Here is a 24,290-nt window from a genome sequence, read left to right on the forward strand (position 1 = left end):
CATTAGCTAATCAGTGTTTTTTCAACAAGTTCAAAGCACATGAATGCATCCAACTGGTAAATTCCCACCTCCTACTACTTGGTTATGAAAGAAGCATATGGCTGCGTTTACACATTCAGCCAAAGTCTGATATTTTTCCACTAATTGGTCTTTTGACCAATCACATGAGATCTTTTAAATAGGATATTTTTCAGAGTTGATTTGATTAGTCAAAATACCAATTGGTGAAAAAAATAAATATATGAATTGAGCTACCTGTGTAGACGCAGCCTATGACTAAGGAAGAATGTGATCAGACTTTGCTTTCCAAAACCTTTTTTTGAAAACTGCTGGACTGTTTTGGAGACACCTTTCCTGCCAGTATAATGCTGGCTACCTTATGTGCGCTTGCACAGGTCAAATGTATGAATTATCCAGGGTTTCTGATGAGGTAGGTTTCTAATTACAGTGGGTGCACTCGCTTTACTCCAGTGCAGCCACATGTGAATGAGGAAAAAATGACACATTTCTTACTGCATACCTATGATGTTATTCAGTGGTTGCTTTCAGCTGTTTTTTCAGTGGTGGTACACTGTAAATTCATTGCATGTACTGTAATCCACTTGGCAGAAGATATCTACCCTACCATTACGCTTGTTTACACTGAACTGCACTGGGGTACTAAACATGGTTACGTTAAGATACCATTGAGCTGGAGCGAGATATGGGTCGGAAAACATACCTCAATGTAGGGATGGGATATGCCACTGTACTCAATGTTACCTTCATCCACACTGCTCCGTTGAGAAGATTTGAAATACTGCTAGTTTTTCCAGAAAATTATCCTTTTCTTCCTCATGCTAGCTAGCAGTAGCCACAGCAGCCATTATGGAATGGCGTGACACATTGAACAACAAAGGAGCTGATTGGCTGACGCTGCCATTCCAAAGTGGCTACTGCTATCTAGCATGAGGATGAAAAGTGCAGTTTTACGGGAAATACTATTAAGTATTTCAATCTGCTCAACATATCAGTGTGGATAAAGGTAAAATGTGGAGTACAGTGTCATATCCCATCCTTGCATTGAGGCATGTTTTCTGAATATAACGTTCTGACCCTAGTGCAGTATTGTGTAAACAAAGGGTAATTGTAGGGTCGGCGTCTTCTGGCAATGTAATCCACATTCCTAGACATCACACTAGTAGCGCTATATATTCAGTGTAGTTAAATCGAATGCATCCAGTGTGTTTGTGATGAGGCGGGAAATGGCGTCCACAGAGCCCGTCGGTGGTATGTGGTCCTAAACACAGCTGACAGACAGACCGCTCTCTCGGTGGCCGCACAGTTGCGGCTACCAGTGGACAGGCCAGCGGCGAGTTTTAGTTACGAGTTTCTTGGCTCCATCGGTAAGTAACGTTTATTGGTTATGGCTTTGTCAACATGTTTTTGATTCAAACGACTGCCATATCACCAGTTAGCTGTGAGATAGCTAGCTAAATCGCCAACTTGGTGTAGCTAATGTTAGTTATAAGCCCAGCTAACTGGTTATCAAAGGATGTAACTATCTAGCGACATGTTTTGCAATAATAGTTGCCAGCCATTTGTTTTATTTCATAGTTTAACGGTCTCTTTCCATGTTCCTTGTTTGGTGGCAATCGTGAAATCAACATTGCTAGCTAGCTAATGTTAGCTGGCTAACTTTAGCTAACTAGCTCTGTAACGTAACGTAGTTAGCTAACGTTAGTTCGATAGCCAGACAGCTATTCTCTTGTTACTTTTGTTATTGTTATCTAGTCCATATTTCTTTGGCTAACTATATACTATCTAGTTATGTCGTGAACAGCTAACTAGATCGTTTATAACGTCCGTAATTAAATAATTAGTTAGCTAGTTAGCGGTTACATAACACAACTAGCTAGCTAATACAAGGCTCATGCTTCTGTGCTGTTTACTGTCTTGTACTTTTACTAGCAAATGCTAGATAAAACAAATATATTAGGCTAGTTAACGTAAAAAAAAAAATACTTCTGGCGTGTGTCAAGGAATTATCTTTTTTTTTTTCCCTTACTAAGTTAGGTAGCTAGTGAGGCCTCTCCCACTAATAGCAGCTAGGTAGCCAAGTTAGCCAACAACTTTAGCTACCTAACCAAGTTAGCAGAACGAACACCGCCCACTTTTCGCAGTTGGTACTGTTCATAAAATGGATCATAACTCCATAGGTACTGTAGTATATTAGATACCACTCTGTATTGTTTATTATTTTTATTTTTTTGGTGAACGATGGGTAGTTATCTATGTCTATTAACGAGCTGAATTTAAATCTGATTTAAAAAAAAAAAATGTTTTTTTAATTATCATAATAGTAATTCATATTTTTCAGTATCCACATAATGTAAGGGGGTGTCAAACTGATTCCACAGGTTGCCCTAGACAACCAAGTGAGGGAATTTCCTTGTTATTTAGTGACCTTTAATTTATCAATCAAGTACAAGAGAGGAGCGTTGAATGAGTTTGACATGTAACATAATGGAAGTTGTTGTACACATCGGTTTTTCACTAGTTACCACAGCCACAAACTCAATTAGCTATATCTGGAGAAAAAAAAATAACCTTAACCCAAATTGGTTTAAGAGAAATTCTAGAAGTAGGCGTCTAGTCAAAGCAGCAAATGCCTTCACATAAGAGGGCAACAGCCGCCAGTGGCCTACATTACATTACATTTAAGCAGACGCTCTTATCCAGAGCGACTTACAGTAGTGAATGCATACATTTCATACATTTGTACTGGTCCCCCGTGGGAATCGAACCCACAACCCTGGCGTTGCACACACCATGCTTGCATTGCAAACACCATGCTCTACCAACTGGTCCCCCGTGGGAATCGAACCCACAACCCTGGCGTTGCACACACCATGCTTGCATTGCAAACACCATGCTCTACCAACTGGTCCCCCGTGGGAATCGAACCCACAACCCTGGCATTGCAAACACCATGCTCTACCAACTGAGCCACAGGGAAGGCTCAGATGGTGATATAAAGTCGTATCATCTTACCGTCTATGAAGCCGGCAATACATTCGTATCCCTCATAGACTGGTTCGTACCAAAAACTAGAGGTCGACCGATTATGATTTTCCAATACCGATTATTGGAGGACCAAAATAAGAGGCGACGCCGATTATTATTTTTTTGTAAATTTATTTTTTAGATTATTTTTTTATTTTATTTTTATAGATAGATAGATTTGTATTAATGACAATTACAACAATACTGAATGAACACTTTTATTTTAACTTAATGTAATACATTAAATCTATTTAGTCTCAAATAAATAATGAAATATGTTCAATTTGGTTTAAATAATGCCACCCACAGTGTTGGAGAAGAAAGTAAAAGTGCAATATGTGCCATGTAAAAAAGTAAACGTTTAAGTTCCTTGCTCAGAACATGAGAACATATGAAAGCTGGTGGTTCCTTTTAACATGAGTATTCAATATTCCCAGTTAAGAAGTTTTATGCTGTAGTTATTATAGGACTATTTCTCTTGCTACCATTTGTATTTCATAGACCTTTGACTATTGGATGTTCTTATAGGCACTATAGTATTGCCAGCCTAATCTCGGGAGTTGATAGGCTTGAAGTCATAAACAGCGCTGTGCTTCAAGCATTGAGAAAAGCTTCTGGCAAACGGAGGAGAGTGCAGTTTGAATGAATGCTTACGAGCCTGCTGCTGCCTACCGCTGCTCAGTCATACTGCTCTATCAAATATCAAATCATAGACTTAATTATAATATAATAAACACACAGAAATCCGAGCCTTAGGTCATTAATATGGTCAAATCCGGAAACTATCATTTTGAAAACAAAACGTTTATTCTTTCAGTGAAATACAGAACTGTTTTGTGTTTTAAGTCTAAATATTGCTGTTACATTGCACAACCTTCAATGTTATATCATAATTATGTAAAATTCTGGCAAATGAATTACGGTCTTTGTTAGGAAGAAATGGTCTTCACACAGTTTGCAACGAGCCAGAGGACCCAAACTGCTGCATTTACCCTGACTCTGCTTACACTGAACGCAAGAGAAGTCACCACACAATTTCAGGCACCGCATTGATTATATGCAACGCAGGACAAGCTAGTTAAACTAGTAATATCATCAACCATGTGTAGTTAACTAGTGATTATGTTAAGATTGATTGCTTGTTTTTTTTATAAGATACGTTTAATGCTAGCTAGCAACTTACCATGGCTCCTTGTTGTCTGCACTCGCGTAACAAGTGGTCAGCCTGCCACACAGTCACCTTGTGGATTGCAATATAATCGGCATCTAAAAATGCAGATTACCGATTGTTATGAAAACTTCAAATCGGCCCCAATTAATCGGCCATTCCGATTAATCGGTCGACCACTAACAAAAACATTCTCCATCAGGCTGCATAGTCTTCGATTTCCTCCTCAACTTGACCTTTAGGGGGCTGGGATTACATTTTATATATAAATAAACAGGACAAAGCACGCATCACGATGAGACCTAAGACAGCAACACAACATGGTAGCAGCACAAAACATGGTACAAACATTAATGGCGATAAGGTGGGGAAAGTGTTTACTTTGCTTATCGAAACACCATTTTCCACCACCATGCTAGTGGCTAAATGCTAATCTCGGATGTTGTTTATCGCTTTCAGCCGATCAGGTTGAAACAAGCACCTCTCTACTCATTTGTAGATATAATACTTTTTGGGATATAAATGTCAAGTATTGTTTGGGCTATAGATTTTTTTTTATTTTATTATTTATAATGAAACAAATGAATTGTGGCTGTGAAGCTCTGAGAGAGCTACGTGGCACCTCACTGGTTTCCTGTGAAATATCACATTTACATAAATATTCAGACCCTTTACTCTGTACTTTGTTGATGTGCCTTTGGCAGCGATTACAGCATCAAGTCTTCTTGGATATGACCCTACAAGCTTGGCACACCAGTATTTGGGGAGTGTCTCCCAGGTCTCTCCAGCGATGTTTGACCGGGTTCTAGTCTGGGCTCTGGGTGGGCCACTCAAGGACATTCAGAGACTTGTCACGAAGCCACTCCAGCGTTGTCTTGGTTGTGTGCTTAGGGTCGTTGTCCTGTTGGAAGGTGAACTTTCGCCCCAGTCTGAGGTCCTGAGCGCTCTGGAGCAGGTTTTCATCAAGGATCTCTCTGTACTTTGCTCCGTTCATCTTTCCCTCGATCCTTGCTTGTCTCCCAGATCTGTGCCTCGACACAATCCTGTCTCAGAGCTCTACAGACAATTCCTTCAACCTCATGGCTTGGTTTTTGCTCTGACATGCACTGTTAACTGTGGGACCTTATATAGACAGGTGTGTGCCTTTCCAAACCAAGTTGTAAAAACATCTCAAGGATGATCAATGGAAACAGGATGCACCTGAGCTCAATTTTGAGTCTCATAGCAAAGGGTCTGAATACTTAAGTAAATAAGGTATTCCTTTTTTTTTTTTTATACATTTACATTAGATTTTAGTCATTTAGCAGATGCTCTTATTCAGAGCGACTTACAGTAGTGAAGGCGTACATTTCATACATTTTTTTTCTCCGTACTGGTCCCCCGTGGGAATCGAACCCACAACCCTGGCGTTGCAAACACCATGCTCTACCAACTGAGCCACACGGGACCAACATTTGCAAGAGTTTCTAAAAACCGGTTTTTGCTTCACCATTATGTGGCATTGTGTGTTTAGATTGCTGAGGAATTGTTTTTATTTAATTCACTTTAGAATACGGCTGTAATGTAACAAAGTGGAAAAAGTCAAGGGGTCTGAATATTTTCCCAAGGCACTGTAGCTACATAGCACCTCACTGGTTTCCTGTATTGTGGCTCTGAGATATATACTGCATGACCAAAAGTATGTGGACACTTGCTCGTTGAACATCCCAATCCAAAATCATGGGCATTCATATGGAGTTGGTCCTCCCTTTGCTGCTATAACAGCCTCCATTCTTCTGGGAAGGCTTTCCACTAGATGTTGGAACATTGCTGTGGGGACTTGCTTCAATTCAGCCACGAGCATTAGTGAGGTCGGGGACTGATGTTGGGTAATTAGGCCTGGCTCGCAGTCAGCGTTTTAATTCATCCCAAAGGTGTTTGATGGGGTTGAGGTCAGGGCTCTGTGCAGGCCAGTCAAGTTCTTCCACACCGATCTCAACAAACCATTCCTGGTTTTGGGCCTTCCCAAAACTGTTGCCACAAAGTTGGAAGCACAGAACTGACTAGAATGTCATTGTATGCATTCGGGCATCCCCTGGCATCTGTCAAGCCCAGATTTGCCCATCGTACTGACAGATACTGAAACGTGATTCATCACTCTAGAGAACATGTTTCCACTGCTCCAGAGTCCAATGGTGGCAAGCTTTACCCCGTTCCAGCCGACGGGTGTAATTGCGCATGGTGATCTTAGGCTTGTGTGCGGCTGCTCGGCCATGGAAACCCATTGCATGAAGCTCCCAACAAACAGTTATTGTGCTGATGTTGCTTCCGGAGGCAGTTTGGAACTCGGTAGTGAGTGTTGCAACCGAGGGCAGACGATTTTTACACTCTTCATCACTTGGCAGACCCGTTCTGTGAGCTTGTGTGGCCATACCACTTTGCGGCTGAGCCGTTGTTGCTCTTAGACATTTCCGATAACAGCTCTTACAGTTGACCGGGGGCAGCTCTAGCATGGCAGAAATTTGAAAAACTGACTGGTTAGAAATGTGTCATCCAATGACGGTCACTGAGCTCTTCAGTAATGACAGTTCTACTGACGGTGTTTGTCTATGGAGATTGCATGGATGTGTGCTCGATTTTTATACACCTGTGGCTGAAATAGCCGACTCCACTAATTTTAAGGGGTGTCCAAATACTTTTGTGTGTGTATGTATAGTGTCGCTACATGGCATATCACTGGTTTCCTGTGTTCCCTCTTTGTGTTGTACCTGTAATCTATATATATTTCCCTGCCTGCTTGCCGTGCTGCCACACCAGTCTTCCATGTAACGTGTAGGATGATGAGGCTGAGAGTACGGAAGGCTTCTCAGCAGCCCAAACCCAGCCCCGGCCGTCCAGCCTCAGAACCCCGCCCAGCTCAGGCCAAGAGGAAACACTGCGAGGTGGAGTCCCCGTCCAGGAGAGGCCTCAGGATGCAGAAGAATGAGACCGGCCTGTTCTCCACCATCAAGAAGTTCATCAGGGGAAATGCTGTCAAGGTGGGTGATCCATCTTCATATAACTGGCCCGGTACCCCCCTCTGCAAACGTCAGTGTTTGGGCCAAGGGGAAGGGGTAGGGAGGAGTGAATATAGACCTGCTAATGGTGGCAACCTTCTGAGTGCTCTCATTCACAATTCTAAAGCATGACATGGAAATAAATATCGATTTGTAGCTTTGCCGGAGCCCTTTTTCTCTGCTGCTTCTGGCTTTTCAGCAGCTTAACATTGAAAGATAAAGCAATGCTCTCCTGCCAGGTATATTTTCCTTCTCTCTTCTCATTTGGAGCACTTTTTACTTAGGGGAAGTGTCCCCATTTTAAACCCACATCCATCTTTGTGTAAACCCCCCCCCCCAAAAAAAACACAAAACAATCCTGCAGTTTTTATCCAAACTTTGGTGTGGAGGGGATTGAGAAACACAATTTTTTTCATTTATTTCTAGTAACATCTCAGATAAGTGATCATACTTCATGTAATATTTTTTTAGAGATTTTAATGTGTTGATATATTCACACTACATGGATGTGAATGACTATTTCTTGCTAATTGAAAATATGTTTTTCCCCCCCATGCTAACACGTCAGTCAAATCAAATAGCAACACAACTTGGCGAAACATGACAAGATAAATCAATAGCTGAAATTTGTCAATGCATTTAGTCTTCATTTCACTGTTAAATGAACCTAGCATTGCTATGTGATTTTTACTGCGTTTAGCATGTGATGGGCTTAAAGCAGGGGTGTTAAAGTCACTCCATGGAGGGCCTAGTGTCTGCAGTTGTTTTCCTTTTAATAAAGATGTAGACAACCAGATGTGTGGGGGGGGGGAGTTCCTTACTATTTAGTGACCTTAATTCATTAATCAAGTACAAGAGAGGTGCGAAAAACCTGCAGGCACTCGGTCCTTCCTGGAGTGAGTTTGACACCTTTTGACTAAAAGGGTACAGTAGCTCATGAAGTAACCACTCTATACAGAATGGAAAGGGTATTGATCAATACTAACTTAACATAATATTGTACTCTGGTGTATATTTATACCCCAAACCATTGTGTTCCAAATATTTTGACTGAACTTTGATATTTGTCTTTTTTAACATAAGTAATGTTTCTTATTAAGCCCAGTTTGCATTGAAACGCATTGGGACAGTATGTTGATATCCCTAATATTTAATTAACCTGATTTATACGTGTTTTTTTTATTTTTCTTCAGATTTATGTTGATTTTAAAATACTCAAACTGCAGTTATGCATCTAGCCATGGTGCCTTTACCAAGACTAGGAACAATTATAAACCTCTGTACTTCTCTCCAAGATGTTTGGAGTGGACAGGAAGTCAATCACATCAGGGTTGAGGGGTATCAGGGATAGAACATCTGCAAGTAGTAAACAAATGAGAGACAAGATCAGTTATGAATATTATGTATATTTATGTATTCCGAATGTCTTGTTGTACCGTAAATATCTCTGTAGTGTTCATTTTTTTACATTTGTATTATCATGTCAGTCCTAAGTAGTGTAAGTTCAAATAACTTCTATGGGCTACGTGGGACGCTAGGTCCCACCTGACTACTCATGCACTTTTGGGTGGGGGCGTTGTCCTATTGTTGTCCTTCATTCATCCAGGAGATTCAGGTTTTTTGGGGTCCACAACCTGTACCTTTTTAATACACAGCAGAGAGGGAGATTTTAAACTCTTCAGACCGGCTTTAGGAAGACCGTAGAGAGGGAGATTTTAAACTCTTCAGACCGGCTTTAGGAAGACAGTAGAGAGGGAGATTTTAAACTCTTCAGACCGGCTTTAGGAAGACAGCAGAGGGGGAGAAAACGGTCTTCAGACCGGCTTTAGGAAGACAGCAGAGGGGGAGAAAACGGTCTTCAGACCGGCTTTAGGAAGACAGTAGAGAGGGAGATTTGAAACGGTCTTCAGACCGGCTTTAGGAAAATGTTAATTAAGAGTTATGGTCTTTGTTGCGTGGCTTCTTATCCAGAGAGCCGGTGTGGTTGCAGGGTTGTGTTCTAACCAAGCAGTAACGCTTATTCAACTAATCATGTTCTTGATTTGAAGCCTTTGATTAGTCAAATCAGGTGTGTACTGGTTGGCATTGACAAAAGCCTTGTCCCACATTGATCGCTGCTGATTGGACTGGACACCCCCTGTTATGAGGCTTCCATGATGAATAGTAATGATCAGTTGATTTTTTTATTTTTTTTTTCACTTTAGGGGAGATTATTATATTTGTAAGAGCTGGGCTTATTGTGAACACCCTTGGGCTTAAATGGAACCCTCGGTACCCATTAAGACCACACTGGATTTTTCACAAATTTTATGAAATATTTTTCTCTTACTTAAAAAAAAACTAAAAACATGAAGTCAGAACATTTCACATGAGCTGAATCTCTACCCTTCTTCTTCTCTCCCAGGTAGAGCAGGACATCCCATCTCATCCCTCCCTTCTTCTTCTCTCCCAGGTAGAGCAGGACATCCCATCTCATCCCTCCCTTCTTCTTCTCTCCCAGGTAGAGCAGGACATCCCATCTCATCCCTCCCTTCTTCTTCTCTCCCAGGTAGAGCAGGACATCCCATCTCATCCCTCCCTTCTTCTTCTCTCCCAGGTAGAGCAGGACATCCCATCTCATCCCTCCCTTCTTCTTCTCTCCCAGGTAGAGCAGGACATTCCATCTCATCCCTCCCTTCTTCTTCTCTCCCAGGTAGAGCAGGACATCCCATCTCATCCCTCCCTTCTTCTTCTCTCCCAGGTAGAGCAGGACATCCCATCTCATCCCTCCCTTCTTCTTCTCTCCCAGGTAGAGCAGGACATCCCATCTCATCCCTCCCTTCTTCTTCTCTCCCAGGTAGAGCAGGACATTCCATCTCATCCCTCCCTTCTTCTTCTCTCCCAGGTAGAGCAGGACATCCCATCTCATCCCTCCCTTCTTCTTCTCTCCCAGGTAGAGCAGGACATCCCATCTCATCCCTCCCTTCTTCTTCTCTCCCAGGTAGAGCAGGACATCCCAGCTAAGAGGAGTCGTATTGATTGTAAAGTGGACAGCAGCAACCTGGTCACGTCTTCTCCTCACCCACCAACCAAAGCCATTGCCAGGGGCTGCAGGAGAGGTGCTAACAAACCTGGTGAGTTAGAGTCCAGACATGACACAGGGTAATCTGTCATTTACATTATAATAAGAGTGTGGAGGAATAGGGGCGTCATTTATAGTTCTGCTTGATGACGTCAAATTGTAGCAATCCCCTCTTTGTGCACATCTGGAAACGTTGCAGCAAATCAGTTATGAATATTTATGTATTCCGAATGTCTTGTTGTACCGTAAATATCTCTGTAGTGTTCATTTTTTAAATTTGTATTATCATGTCAGTCCTAAGTAGTTTAAGTTCAAATAACTTCTATGGGCTACGTGGGACGCTAGGTCCCACCTGCGGGACACAGCCAGTGAAATATCAGGGCGGCAAATTCAAAAACGACAAAATGTCATAATTCAACTTTCTCAAACATACAACTATTTTACACCATTTTAAAGATTCACTTCTCCTTGATGTAACCACATTGTCCGATTTCAAAAAGGCTTTACAGCGAAAGCAAAACATTAGATTATGTTAGGAGAGTACATAGACAAAAATAATCACACAGCCATTTTCTAAGCAAGGACATGTGTCACAAAAACCCAAAACACAGCTAAATGAAGCACTAACCTTTGACGATCTTCATCAGATGACACTCCTAGGACATTATGTTACACAATACATGTATGTTTTGTTCGATAAAGTTCATATTTATATCCAAAAACAGCATTTTACATTGGCGCGTGATGTTCAGAAAATGTACTCCCACCAAAACTTCCGGTGAATGTGCACATCAATTTACAAAAATACTCATCATAAACGTTGACAAAATATATAACAATTATTTAAAGAATTATAGATAGACTACTCCTGGATGCAACCGCTGTGTCAGATTTTAAAATAGCTTTACGGAGAAAGCACATTTTTCAATATTCTGAGTACATAGCTCGCCATCACAGCAAGCTATACAAACACCCGCCAAGTTCGGGGTCACCTAAACTCAGAATTAGTATTATAAATATTCTCTTACCTTTGCTGATCTTCGTCAGAATGCACTCCCAGGACTGCTACTTCCACAAGAAATGTTGTTTTTGTTCCAAATAATCCATATTTATGTCCAAATACCTCCGTTTTGTTCGTGCGTTCAGATAACTTATCCAAAGGCATAACGCGCGAGCGCGGTACCAGAGACGAAAAGTCAATGTTCCATTACCGTACTTAGAAGCATGTCAAACGCTGTTTAAAATCAATCTTTATGGTATTTTTAACGTAAAATTGCGATAATATTCCAACCGGACAATGGCATATTCATTCAAGAAGAAAAAGGAACGGCGCGCTTGCGGGATCGCGCATATCCAATCTCTTTGTCTCCATGCAGTCCACTCAGTGACTGAGCTCCTATTATCTGCCCAGTGACAGGGGAATGCTCAAAGAACTTTCTGAAGGCTGTTGACAGCCAATGGAAGCCTTAGGAAGTGCAACGTGACCACACAGAAACTGTAGTTTCGATAGAGAATCAAAAGAAGAAATACAATTCTGACTTTCCACTTCCTGCTTGGATTTTTCTCAGGTTTTTGCCTGCCATATGAGTTCTGTTATACTCACAGACACCATTCAAACAGTTTTAGAAACTTCAGAGTGTTTTATATCCAAATCTACTAATGATATGCATATTCTAGTTTCTGGGCCAGAGTAGTAACCAGTTTAATTTGGGTACGTTTTTGATCCGGCCGTGAAAATACTGCCCCCTACACCTCAACAGGATAACAGTTGAAATAAGTCACTACTTTCTCTCAGAACCAATGACGTTGAACAGTAAGCCACTGAAGCCCAACGGTAAACTGGAGGTCCCTGTGGAGGTAGCGAGCAGCCCGCCTCGTACCACTCTCCTGGGGACCATCTTCTCTCCCGTCTTCAACTTCTTCTCTCCTGCTACCAAGACAGGTAACACAATCTGCCGCCAGTGTTTTATCATTTTAGTCTTTTTTTTTTAAACTATCCTAAAGAAAATCGGTTATTTAACCTTGTGTTCCGTGGTTGAATCTGAAAATGTATTTTTCCTTGATTTGTCACGTCCTCTTCTCGCCTCCCTATCAAGACGTCAGAGAGAAGCGAGGAGAGCATTGGACAGAAGATCCGAGGAGAAGATCTTGTCCAATGGGCTCTTCTCTTCCCTCTGTCATTTTGAGAAGGAGAGGAGAGGACGCCACGAATGGAGGACAAAAAAACATCGGAGACTCACACACGGCAAAATAAGATTCAAGGAAAACACTTATTTTTTTTTTTTTTTTTTGAGATTCACTCAATTTCTCTCCTGTGTTCCCTTCTGTATCCAGCTACTCCTGAGTCTGGCTCCCCCGGGCAGGCGCCGGAGGCTGAGGAGATCATGAAGCAGCTGGAGACGGTGGTGGAGGAGATGCCCACCAGTACCCCAGCATCTACAGAGGGCATCGTCCTGTCCTCTGTTACCCCAGCCCCGTTAGCACCGCCACCACAACAGCCACCTCTGGCTACCCCAGAGCCACTCGTCGAAGAAGGCGAGATGGTTACAGATATGCCCCCTCTAACAGGTAACCGTGACATTGGTTGCTCTTAGGTTATGCTATGGGTCAATTTAGAACTTGTGAGGGAGACTTGTAGATTGTGTGATTATGGTGGAATTTTTTTTTTACTTGCTGCGTTTTATATCATGATGAATTCGCTGGGGGAAAAAAGTAAATGTGAGTAAATAAAAGGTGAATTTCTGTATTTAAAAAAAAAAAAAAATAAATGTTTGAATGTGCCGTTGTCCCTGAATTAGCTCCGGGGTGCATCCCAGTCAGCTGTTACCCCCACGCCCCTCCCACGGCCCCTGCAGAGGGCACCTACGAGGAAGACTGGGAAGTCTTTGATCCGTGAGTACTGCTTCGTTCATTTGATCAAACTCACCAACCAAACACAGTTTTAATAAGTGCCTCTCTCTTTAAATAATGAGTAGTAGAAACAGCTCAGCAGCTTGGGCAAAAAAAATGTTATTCCATTTTTAAACAGACAAAACCCCATCTCTTATCACACCATTTAACCTACTTAGTAATAGTGCGCAAGGACCAACTACTTGGACCAAATAAGATATCTGTGTCTGCTCTGGGTTTTTTTTTCTTCAGGTACTTCTTCATCAAGCACGTGCCTCCATTGACAGAGGAGCAGATAGCCAGGAAACCAGCACTGCCTCTTAAAACACGCAGCACACCAGAGTTCTCCCTGGTTCTAGATCTGGTGAGATTACAGTCCCCATATGTTCTCTCTGGTTCTAGATCTGGTGAGATTACAGTCCCCATATGTTCTCTCTGGTTCTAGATCTGGTGAGATTACAGTCCCCATATGTTCTCTCTGGTTCTAGATCTGGTGAGAGTGCCATCAACAGATTTCTTTATTATTTTTTTGGAGGGTTACCTGTAGTCGTCTTGAATGTCCAGACCCAAGATGCATTTTGAGTCTACGATATCTACAGAATGTTTTAAAATGTGTTCATTTATTTTGTTCAAAACGCTCTCTCATCCAGATCGACTTACAAATCAGAAACATTCAACTAAAGTAGGTATAAAACAACCACCACTAAACCAGAAGGTGTTTGTGTATTGATCAGGACGAGACGTTGGTGCACTGTAGTCTGAATGAGTTGGAGGACGCAGCCCTGACCTTCCCTGTCCTGTTCCAAGATGTGATCTACCAGGTGGGTACAACAGGTTGTGACGGCACAGAAACCCACACGTTTTATTTTGTTAGGTTCTGACAGAGTAAAACTCACCGGACAACTAGTGAAGTTTAAACCAAGTTTATCAACCCACTGGGGGTCACACACCGCTGCATACGACAAAGACATGTTTACCCTAGCCCATATATTTATACCTTCCTCCGATGCTGAATCTCAATCTTTACACATCTGGACAGCCAATACATCTCTGTTGCTAGACAGGACTTTAGTGATGCCTGTTCTTTTTCTCACTTTATCTGACCTGACCTCGGCACAAATTCCTCACTCCTCCCCAACTCACGGCCGTCCTGTTGACTTGAACCAGACTGTGGTCCGTTTTCTCTCCATAGGATGTCTAACATGTTCTGACAGAATGGGAACTTTCTATATTTCTCTCTTTCCCCTCAGTAACGTGAATAAGGCGATTTCAAGTTCAGAAGTCGGTACTCATCAATGTGATTTGTGAAAGGCTCTTTCTCTGTGTGATTCCTTGTGATTCCTTGTGTCCTCACTTTCTTCTCCAACCTCCATTGGAATAAAATATCCAAAGTGTCTTCCCATGGATTTGCTCTTGTATGCGTTTTAGAGTGGACATGAGGACTCGAGAAAAGGCATTTAGAAAAATCCATAGGTTTTATGCGCTTGTCTTTTCAGTGAGGTATGTTTACACGCACAGGAATCATTTGATATTACTAAACTGATTATGACAGTAGGCAGGTGATGCCAACAGTCGTGTAAACACCTTACTTTTGCTTATCTTAATCGGCGTAAAGTCAAAATCAAAGTAAGCATATGAGGATAAATTATTTAAAACATTTTCCCGGTGCAATCTTTTTAATTATTAAGACAATCAGCGTCCCAGCGGTGTATTTGATCTGTGCGTGTGCTAGCACCAGCCGAGAGCCTCGCTCTATAGCGTGAGGTGAATTCGGAATCAACTGAATGAATACGTCTTGGAAGTTGTTTTCACATAACTTTATATGTCCGAATTTCAGAATCAAATATGCTGCTTCCCAAAAATAAACATGGTCGCTGTGATAGAAGGTTTTTATTTTGACTTACAAGTTTTCTGCGTTTATCAGATTCCCATCAGGTAGCCTTGATTTTTAATTTATTATTATTTTGTAATATTTTTCTTTATTTTTGTAAATTATTTTTTAGATGTGTTCATGTAAACAGGATTATTAGGGAAATTGTTCTTCTTGCAAGGCATTTTAAATGTTTTTAATTCGAACTGTTATATTAATCTGACTATCCACAATATATGCGTTATTGTGTGTTGGGAAATCGTACTCGGTGAACAGGGAGCTCTCTTGACCCGGATATATTTCCATTCGTGTTATTTTCTTCTTCTCTGCAGGTGTATGTGCGATTGAGGCCGTTTTTCAGAGAGTTCCTGGAACGCATGTCTCAAATTTACGAGGTGAGGTTCTACGGGTCTTTTTATAAAGGTAACGTGAGGTTCTACGGGTCTTTTTTATAAAGGTAACGTGAGGTTCTACGGGTCTTTTTATAAAGGTAACGTGAGGTTCTACGGGTCTTTTTATAAAGGTAACGTGAGGTTCTACGGGTCTTTTTATAAAGGTAACGTGAGGTTCTACGGGTCTTTTTATAAAGGTAACGTGAGGTTCTACGGGTCTTTTTATAAAGGTAACGTGAGGTTCTACGGGTCTTTTTATAAAGGTAACGTGAGGTTCTACGGGTCTTTTTATAAAGGTAACGTGAGGTTCTACGGGTCTTTTTATAAAGGTAACGTGAGGTTCTACGGGTCTTTTTTATAAAGGTAACGTGAGGTTCTACGGGTCTTTTTTATAAAGGTAACGTGAGGTTCTACGGGTCTTTTTATAAAGGTAACGTGAGGTTCTACGGGTCTTTTTATAACGGTAACACTACACCAGATTACGTTTCCATGTTAGTCATTTAGCTCTTATTCAGAACGATTACATTTTTAAAATATTATTATATATATATTTTTTTTTTTACAGTAGTGAGTGCATACATTTTCATACTTGTCCCCTGTGGGATTCGAACACACAACCCTGGTGTTACAAGCACCATCCTCTACCAACTGAGCCACACGGGACCGCTGCTCTCTGTAGACTTCACTGGGACAGAGAATCGGGGAAATCCCATTTTAGATAATAAAAGTCTTATGCCGGTCCCCCCCCTTCTATTCGTTCACAGATCATTCTCTTCACTGCCTCTAAGAAGGTGTATGCAGACAAGCTGCTCAACATCCTGGACCCCAAGAAACAGTTGGTCAGGTCAGTGAAGGAACAACCTTATCGCTTTTGAATGATTATGTAACCGATGTGAAATGGCTAGCTAGTTAGCGGTGGTGCGCGCTAATAGTGTTTCAATCGGGTGACGTCACTCTCTCTGAGACCTGAAGTAGTTGTTGATGTGTGCAGAGGGTCCCTGGTTCGAGCCCAGGTTGGGGCGAAGAGAGGGACGGAAAGCTATACTGTTACAATTACAACCGTGGATTATGTCCCAAACGGAACCCTACATAGGGCTCTGAACTAAAAGTAGTGCGCTATGTAGGGAATAAGGTGCCATTTTGGGAACACAGTGGTAGAGAATGGTTGTGATAACTTCCGGGCTACACTAGACTTTTAATCGTTGGTTATTTTTGTTTTTCTCTACCTCGCCTACAGACATCGGTTGTTTCGTGAGCACTGTGTGTGTGTTCAAGGAAACTACATCAAGGACTTAAACATTCTTGGAAGGGATCTTTCTAAGACCGTAATAATAGACAATTCACCTCAAGCCTTCGCCTATCAGGTACGCCGGCCCTACCTTTCACAGTACAGATACTTAATATATCCCACAGGAATATATATATATATATACATATACATACACACACACAGTAAGTCGTTGGATAAAAGTGTCTGCAAAGTCTCTCATAATCACATTTTAGTATGATATTGCAATTCAAAACCTCCTTTTTGTTCTCAATCCCAGCTTTCCAATGGGATTCCCATCGAGAGCTGGTTCATGGACAGGAATGATAACGAGCTCCTCAAGCTGGTTCCTTTCTTAGAGAAGCTGGTGGAGATGGTATGTACTCATTCTGGAGAAAATGTGTCCAAACTCAACCTCCTACCTTTTATATATTCACTCTGAAACATTTTCCCTATATCTGGAGAGAGCCTGCGGGATGGGTCTCTGGAGAGGGCCTGCGGGATGGGTCTCTGGAGGGAGAGAGAGCCTGCAGGATGGGTCTCTGGGGAGAGAGAGCCTGTAGGATGGGTCTCTGGAGGGAGAGAGAGCCTGCGGGATGGGTCTCTGGAGGGAGAGAGAGCCTGCGGGATGGGTCTCTGGAGGGAGAGAGCCTGCGGGATGGGTCTCTGGGGGGAGAGAGAGCCTGCGGGATGGGTCTCTGGAGGGAGAGAGAGCCTGCGGGATGGGTCTCTGGAGGGAGAGAGAGCCTGCGCGATGGGTCTCTGGAGGGAGAGAGAGCCTGCGCGATGGGTCTCTGGAGGGAGAGAGAGCCTGCGCGATGGGTCTCTGGAGGGAGAGAGAGCCTGCGGGATGGGTCTCTGGAGGAGAGAGAGCCTGCGGGATGGGTCTCTGGAGGGAGAGAGAGCCTGCGGGATGGGTCTCTGGAGGGAGAGAGAGCCTGCGGGATGGGTCTCTGGAGGGAGAGAGAGCCTGCGGGATGGGTCTCTGGAGGGAGAGAGAGCCTGCGGGATGGGTCTCTGGAGGGAGAGAGAGCCTGCGGGATGGGTCTCTGGAGGGAGAGAGAGCCTGCGGGATGGGTCTCTGGAGGGAGAGAGAGCCTGCGGGATGGGTCTCTGGAGGGAGAGAGAGCCTGCGGGATGGGTCTCTGGGGGAGAGAGAGCCTGCGGGATGGGTCTCTGGAGGGAGAGAGAGCCTGCGGGATGGGTCTCTGGGGAGAGAGAGCCTGCGGGATGGGTCTCTGGGGGAGAGAGAGCCTGCGGGATGGGTCTCTGGAGGGAGAGAGAGCCTGCGGGATGGGTCTCTGGGGAGAGAGAGAGCCTGCGGGATGGGTCTCTGGAGGGGAGAGAGAGCCTGCGGGATGGGTCTCTGGAGGGAGAGAGAGCCTGCGGGATGGGTCTCTGGAGGGAGAGAGAGCCTGCGGGATGGGTCTCTGGAGGGAGAGAGAGCCTGCGGGATGGGTCTCTGGAGGGAGAGAGAGCCTGCGGGATGGGTCTCTGGAGGGAGAGAGAGCCTGCGGGATGGGTCTCTGGAGGGAGAGAGAGCCTGCGGGATGGGTCTCTGGGGAGAGAGAGAGCCTGCGGGATGGGTCTCTGGAGGGAGAGAGAGCCTGCGGGATGGGTCTCTGGAGGGAGAGAGAGCCTGCGGGATGGGTCTCTGGAGGGAGAGAGAGCCTGCGGGATGGGTCTCTGGGGAGAGAGAGAGCCTGCGGGATGGGTCTCTGGGGAGAGAGAGAGCCTGCGGGATGGGTCTCTGGAGGGAGAGAGAGCCTGCGGGATGGGTCTCTGGAGGGAGAGAGAGCCTGCGGGATGGGTCTCTGGAGGGAGAGAGAGCCTGCGGGATGGGTCTCTGGAGGGAGAGAGAGCCTGCGGGATGGGTCTCTGGAGAGAGCCTGTAAAATGTGTTTATCGCTATAGAGACAGACCTGTCTTCTGCTTTTTCAACAAAAAAAAAGTATTGTCTTCAAGTCACCTCAGTCATTTTGTCTTTGTTTACTGTTCTCTCTCTCTCTCCTCCACAGAATGAGGACGTAAGGCCTTACGTCAGACAGCAGTTTCGTCTTCACGACCTACTTCCTCCTGACTGATCTGTGATTGGCTGACCCCAGCAGGCTAACCCATAGAAGTAGAATGTGTACATTATTCATTCTGATTCTACGGGCTAACCCTCCAGCACATGGAGAGGGATGCCTTCCGTTCAACACGGTTTGAGATGACGAGAATCGACTTCAACTCACTCGGAGGATTTTGTTCAAGTGGATATCTGTCTACGGCATTGCCATTTACCAATGAGAATTTGTTCAACAACAAAATACAATTTACAGAGGGAAATTTATACTAAACGACTACAAAACAAATATTTTAAAGCTGTGTATATGTTTTGTATACTCCAACTAAACTTTACCGCCCCCCAGAGTAGAGCAGTCCATTTGTATTACGAAAGGCATCTGTCTGGACAGACCTCTTGTCTACGCTCAAAAGCAGGGTTGTGTTCATTAGGGCGCGAACGTTACAAAACATTTAGCAACTGACGGAACGAAAATGTGCTTTTCTCATTGGACAACTCCGTGTAGAACATCCTCCATTTCAGGAATGTTTTCTTGGGTTTGGTGCCTAATGAACACGATCCTGTCGACTTCCTGTGAGATGTTTTCTCATCTGCAGCTTCAGTTTTGGACTGACGGAACTGAATGTCATACGGTATTTGATTGTGTGAGGACCTGACTGCTCAAGACTCATTTTAACAGGAACGGGCAGTCAAACCTGTATAATATACACACGTAATTACATGTATATATGACATGTATATATCTCTTTTTTTTTTCTTCATGGTTTTTAAAAACTTGTTTTCTTTTTTGTGCATCTGATTTTTCTTTTAGCTGACTGCTTATTTGACTATTTTAGTAAAAAAATAAATAAAAAAAGACCTTAAAAAAAATAAACTTTTTTTTTTTTGTTTTGAAGTTGATGCTACACAGCTGCTGTTGTCTCCCTGCAATTTATGCATCCCAAATGGCACTTTATTCCCTACTGTATATAGTGCCCTCCTTTTGAGCAGAGCCCTATGGGCACTGGTCAAAAGTAGTGCACTATAAAGGGAATAGGGTGCGTTCTTTATTTTCTAGTCTGCTTTTTAGTATCATTTTAACTGCTGTTATGTGGTCTCTGTAACAGGTTTTTAAAAAATATCTTTGGGAGGAAATGTTTATGAAATCATGATGGGTTTTTAAGGTTATGTAAATGTATTATAGTGTTTTAACTTGAAGACCCTTCAACAAGCTGTAAAGATGGCCTGGATATTAATTTAGATCATGTATATTTGAGATTTCACCCCTGAAAGATGTTGAAACGACCCTTAGCTGCTCTGTTTCTGGAAGGAAGGAAGGCTTCAGAAGTCCTGCACTTTTTGTTAAAAAAAAAAACGATTTTAGCATCCAGCCCTATGTAAAATCTTGTCAATTTTGTACACAAGTTATCACCTCCTAAATTGTTAATGCCCGTACAATTTTGAAATCGTAGCACCAGCAAAATGGCCAACATTTTGTTTTATCTTTAAATCTTGTTTTCAATGCTGTTCTTAGTCTTGTGTGAAATCTCTTTTATGTAGGAGTCACTCAGTCTGGCCCGTTTTTAAAGAAATAAATCAAAAAGACTCCGTGTTGTCATTGACTGTCTTGGACAGTCACTCCTGTTGTACTCAGTGTTACTTCATGGTTTCCTTGATCATAAATACATTTTTATACAATTAATAAAGATTTGTGATTTGTGATTTTTTTTTTTTTTTTACTGAACTGCAGAAATTGAGATACATTAATGCGTGTTTAACGTATGTGCCAGGTAGGCTTGACAGTATACATTGATGTATTTATCACAATGCTCTTATCCAGAGTCACTTTGGTCACACACACCATTTAAATTAAATGAACTTGACATGTCATTCGGTAATGTGTATCCTGCTTTTCAAAACGCTGAACTGAACCCAAAAACTGCAAAGCATGCGATCTTACCTGGGATGCCTATATTCAATGGTAAAAAAAAAAGTACAATTTGAATGTGTGTTTGACACTTTTGGCCATAAAATGGATGATAAAACTACACAAACCAAAAATATAAACGCTAAATGCAACAATTTCAAAGATGTTACTGAGTTACAGTTTATGTAAGGAAATCAGTCAATTGAAATATATTCATTAGGTCCTAATCTATGGATTTCACATGACTGGGAATACAGATATGCATCTGTTGGTCACAGATACCTTTAATAAAAGTAGGGGCTTCAATTATAAAACCAGGCAGTATCTGCTGTGACCATCTCCTTCATGTAGTGTTGATCAGGCTGTTGATTGTGGAATGTTGTCCCACTCCTTCCGTGGCTGTGCAAAGTTGATGGATATTGGCAGGAACTGGAACACTCTGTCGATCCAGAGCATCCCAAACATGCTCAAACGGGTGACATGTCTGGTGAGTATGCAGGCCATGGAAGAACTGGGACATTTTCAGCTTCCAGGAATTGTGTACAGATCCTTGCGACTTGGGGCCGAACATTATCATACTGAAACACGATGGGGGCGGATGAAGCGAACGACAGTGGGCCTCAGGATCTCGTCACTGTATCTGTCCGCATTCAAATTGGCATTGATAAAAATGCAATTGTGTTCGTTGTCATCTGCCCGGTATTTGTATTGCATTTATTATTGTACTGTTCCATAAGGTGTTTTTGAATCTGTTTTAAATCTAATTTTACTGCTTGGATCAGTTACTTGATGTGGAATAGAGTTCCATGTAGTACTGTGAGCTTCCCAAAGTCTATTCTGTCTTTGGGGACTGTGAAGAGACCTCTGGTGGCATGTCTTGTGGGGTATGGATGGGTGTCTGAGCTGTGTGCCAGTAGTTTAGACAGACAGCTCTGTGCATTCAACATGTCAATACCTCTCATAAATACAAGTAGTGATGAAGTCAATCTCTCCACTTTGAGCCAGGAGAGATTGACATGCATATTATTAACGTTAGCTCTCTGTGTACATCCAAGGGCCAGCCGTGCTGCCCTGTTCTGAGCCAATTGCAATTTTCCTAATTCCCTCTTTGTGGCACCTGACCACACGACTGAACAGTAGTCCAGGTGTGACAAAACTAGGACCTGTATGACCTGCCTTGTTGATAGTGTTGTTAACAAGGCAGAGCAACGCTTTATTATGGACAGATTTCTCTCCATCTTAGCTATTGTTGTATCAATATGTTTTGACCATGACAGTTTACAATCCAGGGTTACTCCAAGAAGTTTAGTCTCCTCAACTTGCTCAATTTTCACATTATTCATTACAAGATTTAGTTGAGGTTTAGTGAAATATTTGTCCCAAATACAATGCTTTTAGTTAGACAACAATAATATTTTCACCTCTTCCACACTTACCTTACAGAATTCAAAATTACAATGCTTTTCTTTCATAATTTGGTCAGATCTACTTGGAAGTGTAGTGTCCGTGTTTGTTGCTGGCATGTCATCCCTAAATTTGCTGATCTCGCCAATGAAAAAAATCATTAAAGTAGTAGGCAATATCAGTGGGTTTTGTGATGAATGAGCATCTGATTCAATGAATGATGGAGCTGAGTTTGCCTTTTTGCCCAAAATTTCATTTAAGGTGTTCCAAAGCTTTTTACTATCATTCTTTATGTCATTTATCTTTGTTTCATAGTGTAGTTTTTTTCTTTTTTTTAATTCAGTTTAGTCACATGATTTCTCAATTTGCAGTACGTTTGCCAATCGGTTGTGCAGCCAGACTTATTTGCCATTTCTTTAGCCTCATCTCTCTCAACCATACCATTTTTCAATTCCTCATCAATCCACGGGGATTTACCAGTTCCTACAGTCATTTTCTTAATGGGTTCATGCTTATTAGTAACTGGGATAAGCAATTTAATAAATGTGTCAAGTGCAACATCTGATTGCTCCTCATTACACACCACGGACCAACAAATATTCTTTACATCAACAACATAGGAATCACTATAAAACTTATTGTATGACCTCTTATACACTATATAAGAAATGATTATTACTCTTCATGAAGAAATAAAACATTTGACCAATCGCCTTGAACTGAATATGGATTCTGGGAGACTATCGGCATCATTTAAATTGCTTCCTATCAAAACATCCAATAGGATCAAAGGCTGGAACTTTGGTTTTCCTAGAGAATTCTTCTTCTCCTTCTTTCTGGTTCCGACACTCGTCCATTTACGCTCACCTGGAGTCGAACAATGAGCAGCCATTTTCTGGTTGAAGCTAGTAGAGGGATACAGTTGTGGAAATTGATCATAGTCCAGGAAGGTTCCATTATGATCCCATTGGATGTTTTGATAGGAAGCATTTTAAATGATGCCGATAGTCTCCCAGAATCCTTATTCAGTTCAAGGCGATTGGTCAAATGTTTTATTTCTTCATGAAGAGTAATAATAATTTCTACGAACATGTCACAGATTATACACTTAATAGCACCTGAGTCACCAGTAGATTCAAAGGAGTTATCACTGCTGAACGACGACAGACCAAGGGAACAAACATTTCCTGGCGCCGCCAGGGACTTAGATGCTCCCTCCATGGCCATGGACGCCCCCCCAACAGCGCCTCGCACAACTGTGTTGTCTGTCTCTCCTTGAATGTGAAGAGTGAGAGAGACGCGCAGGGAGGCCGGGTCAGTTGTCAGTGGCAGGTTGCCGGCTGTTTCTTGCTACGCTTATTCAAAGTAAAAAAAACGAAGACATTGGCAGGTAGTTGAAACCAGGATTCATCCGTGAAGAGCACACTTCTCCAGCCTGCCAGTGGCCATCGAAGGTGAACATTTGCCACTGAAGTTGGTTACAATGCCGAACTGCAGTCAGGTCAAGACCCTGATGAGGACAACGAGCACGCAGATAAGCTTCCCTGAGATGGTTTCTAACCGTTTCTGCAGAAATAATTTGGTTGTGTAAACCCACAGTTCCATCAGTTGTCTTGGTGGCTGGTCTCAGATGATCCCGCAGGTGAAGAAGCCGGATGTGGAGGTCCTGGGCTGGCATGGTTACATGTGGCCTGCGGTTGTGAGGCTGGTTGGACGTACTGCCAAATTCTCTAAAATTTACATTTTAGTCATTTAGCAGACGCTCTTATCCAGAGCGACTTACAGTAGTGAATGCATACATTTCATTATTTATTTTCTTCTGTGCTGGCCCCCCGTGGGAATCAAACCCACAACCCTGGTGTTGCAAACACCATGCTCTACCAACTGAGCTACAGGGAAGGGAATGATGTTGGAGGCGGCTTATGGTAGAGAAATTAACATAAGATTATCTGGCAACAGCTTTGGTGGACATTCCTACAGTCAGCATGCCAATTGCATGCTCCCTCAAAACTTGAGACATCTGTGGCATTGTGTTGTGTCACAAAACGACACATTTTAGAGTGGCTATCAGTGGAGGAAAAAGTACCCAATTTTCATACTTGAGTAAAAGTAAAGATACCTTAAAATAAAATGACTCAAGTAAAAGTGAAAATCACCCAGTAAAATACTACTTGAGTAAAAGTCTAAG

At 42.5% G+C, this 24,290-nt stretch overlaps 1 protein-coding gene across 2 annotated transcripts; it reads left to right on the plus strand.

The window, feature by feature from the left end:
- Positions 1–1,104: 1,104 nt before the first annotated feature.
- ctdspl2a (CTD (carboxy-terminal domain, RNA polymerase II, polypeptide A) small phosphatase like 2a) lies at positions 1,105–20,493 on the plus strand. 2 transcript variants are annotated; one of them, XM_014125992.2, is made up of 13 exons: positions 1,105–1,385; positions 7,029–7,230; positions 10,229–10,361; positions 12,105–12,251; positions 12,644–12,877; positions 13,108–13,201; positions 13,451–13,562; positions 13,933–14,019; positions 15,401–15,463; positions 16,225–16,304; positions 16,698–16,824; positions 17,008–17,103; positions 18,746–20,493. In XM_014125992.2, exons 2-13 carry the CDS (start codon positions 7,030–7,032, stop codon positions 18,809–18,811), a joined length of 1,440 nt encoding a protein of 479 aa, XP_013981467.1. In that variant the 5' UTR covers positions 1,105–1,385; position 7,029; the 3' UTR covers positions 18,812–20,493. The 2 variants fall into 2 exon arrangements, with proteins under 2 accessions (XP_013981467.1, XP_013981466.1); XM_014125991.2 differs by having other exon boundaries at positions 1,120–1,385; positions 7,010–7,230.
- The last annotated feature ends 3,797 nt before the right edge of the window (positions 20,494–24,290 follow it).

The sequence above is a fragment of the Salmo salar genome, chromosome ssa10 (genome assembly GCF_905237065.1).
Source record: "Salmo salar chromosome ssa10, Ssal_v3.1, whole genome shotgun sequence".
In the NCBI taxonomy this organism is placed as follows: Eukaryota; Metazoa; Chordata; class Actinopteri; order Salmoniformes; family Salmonidae; genus Salmo; species Salmo salar.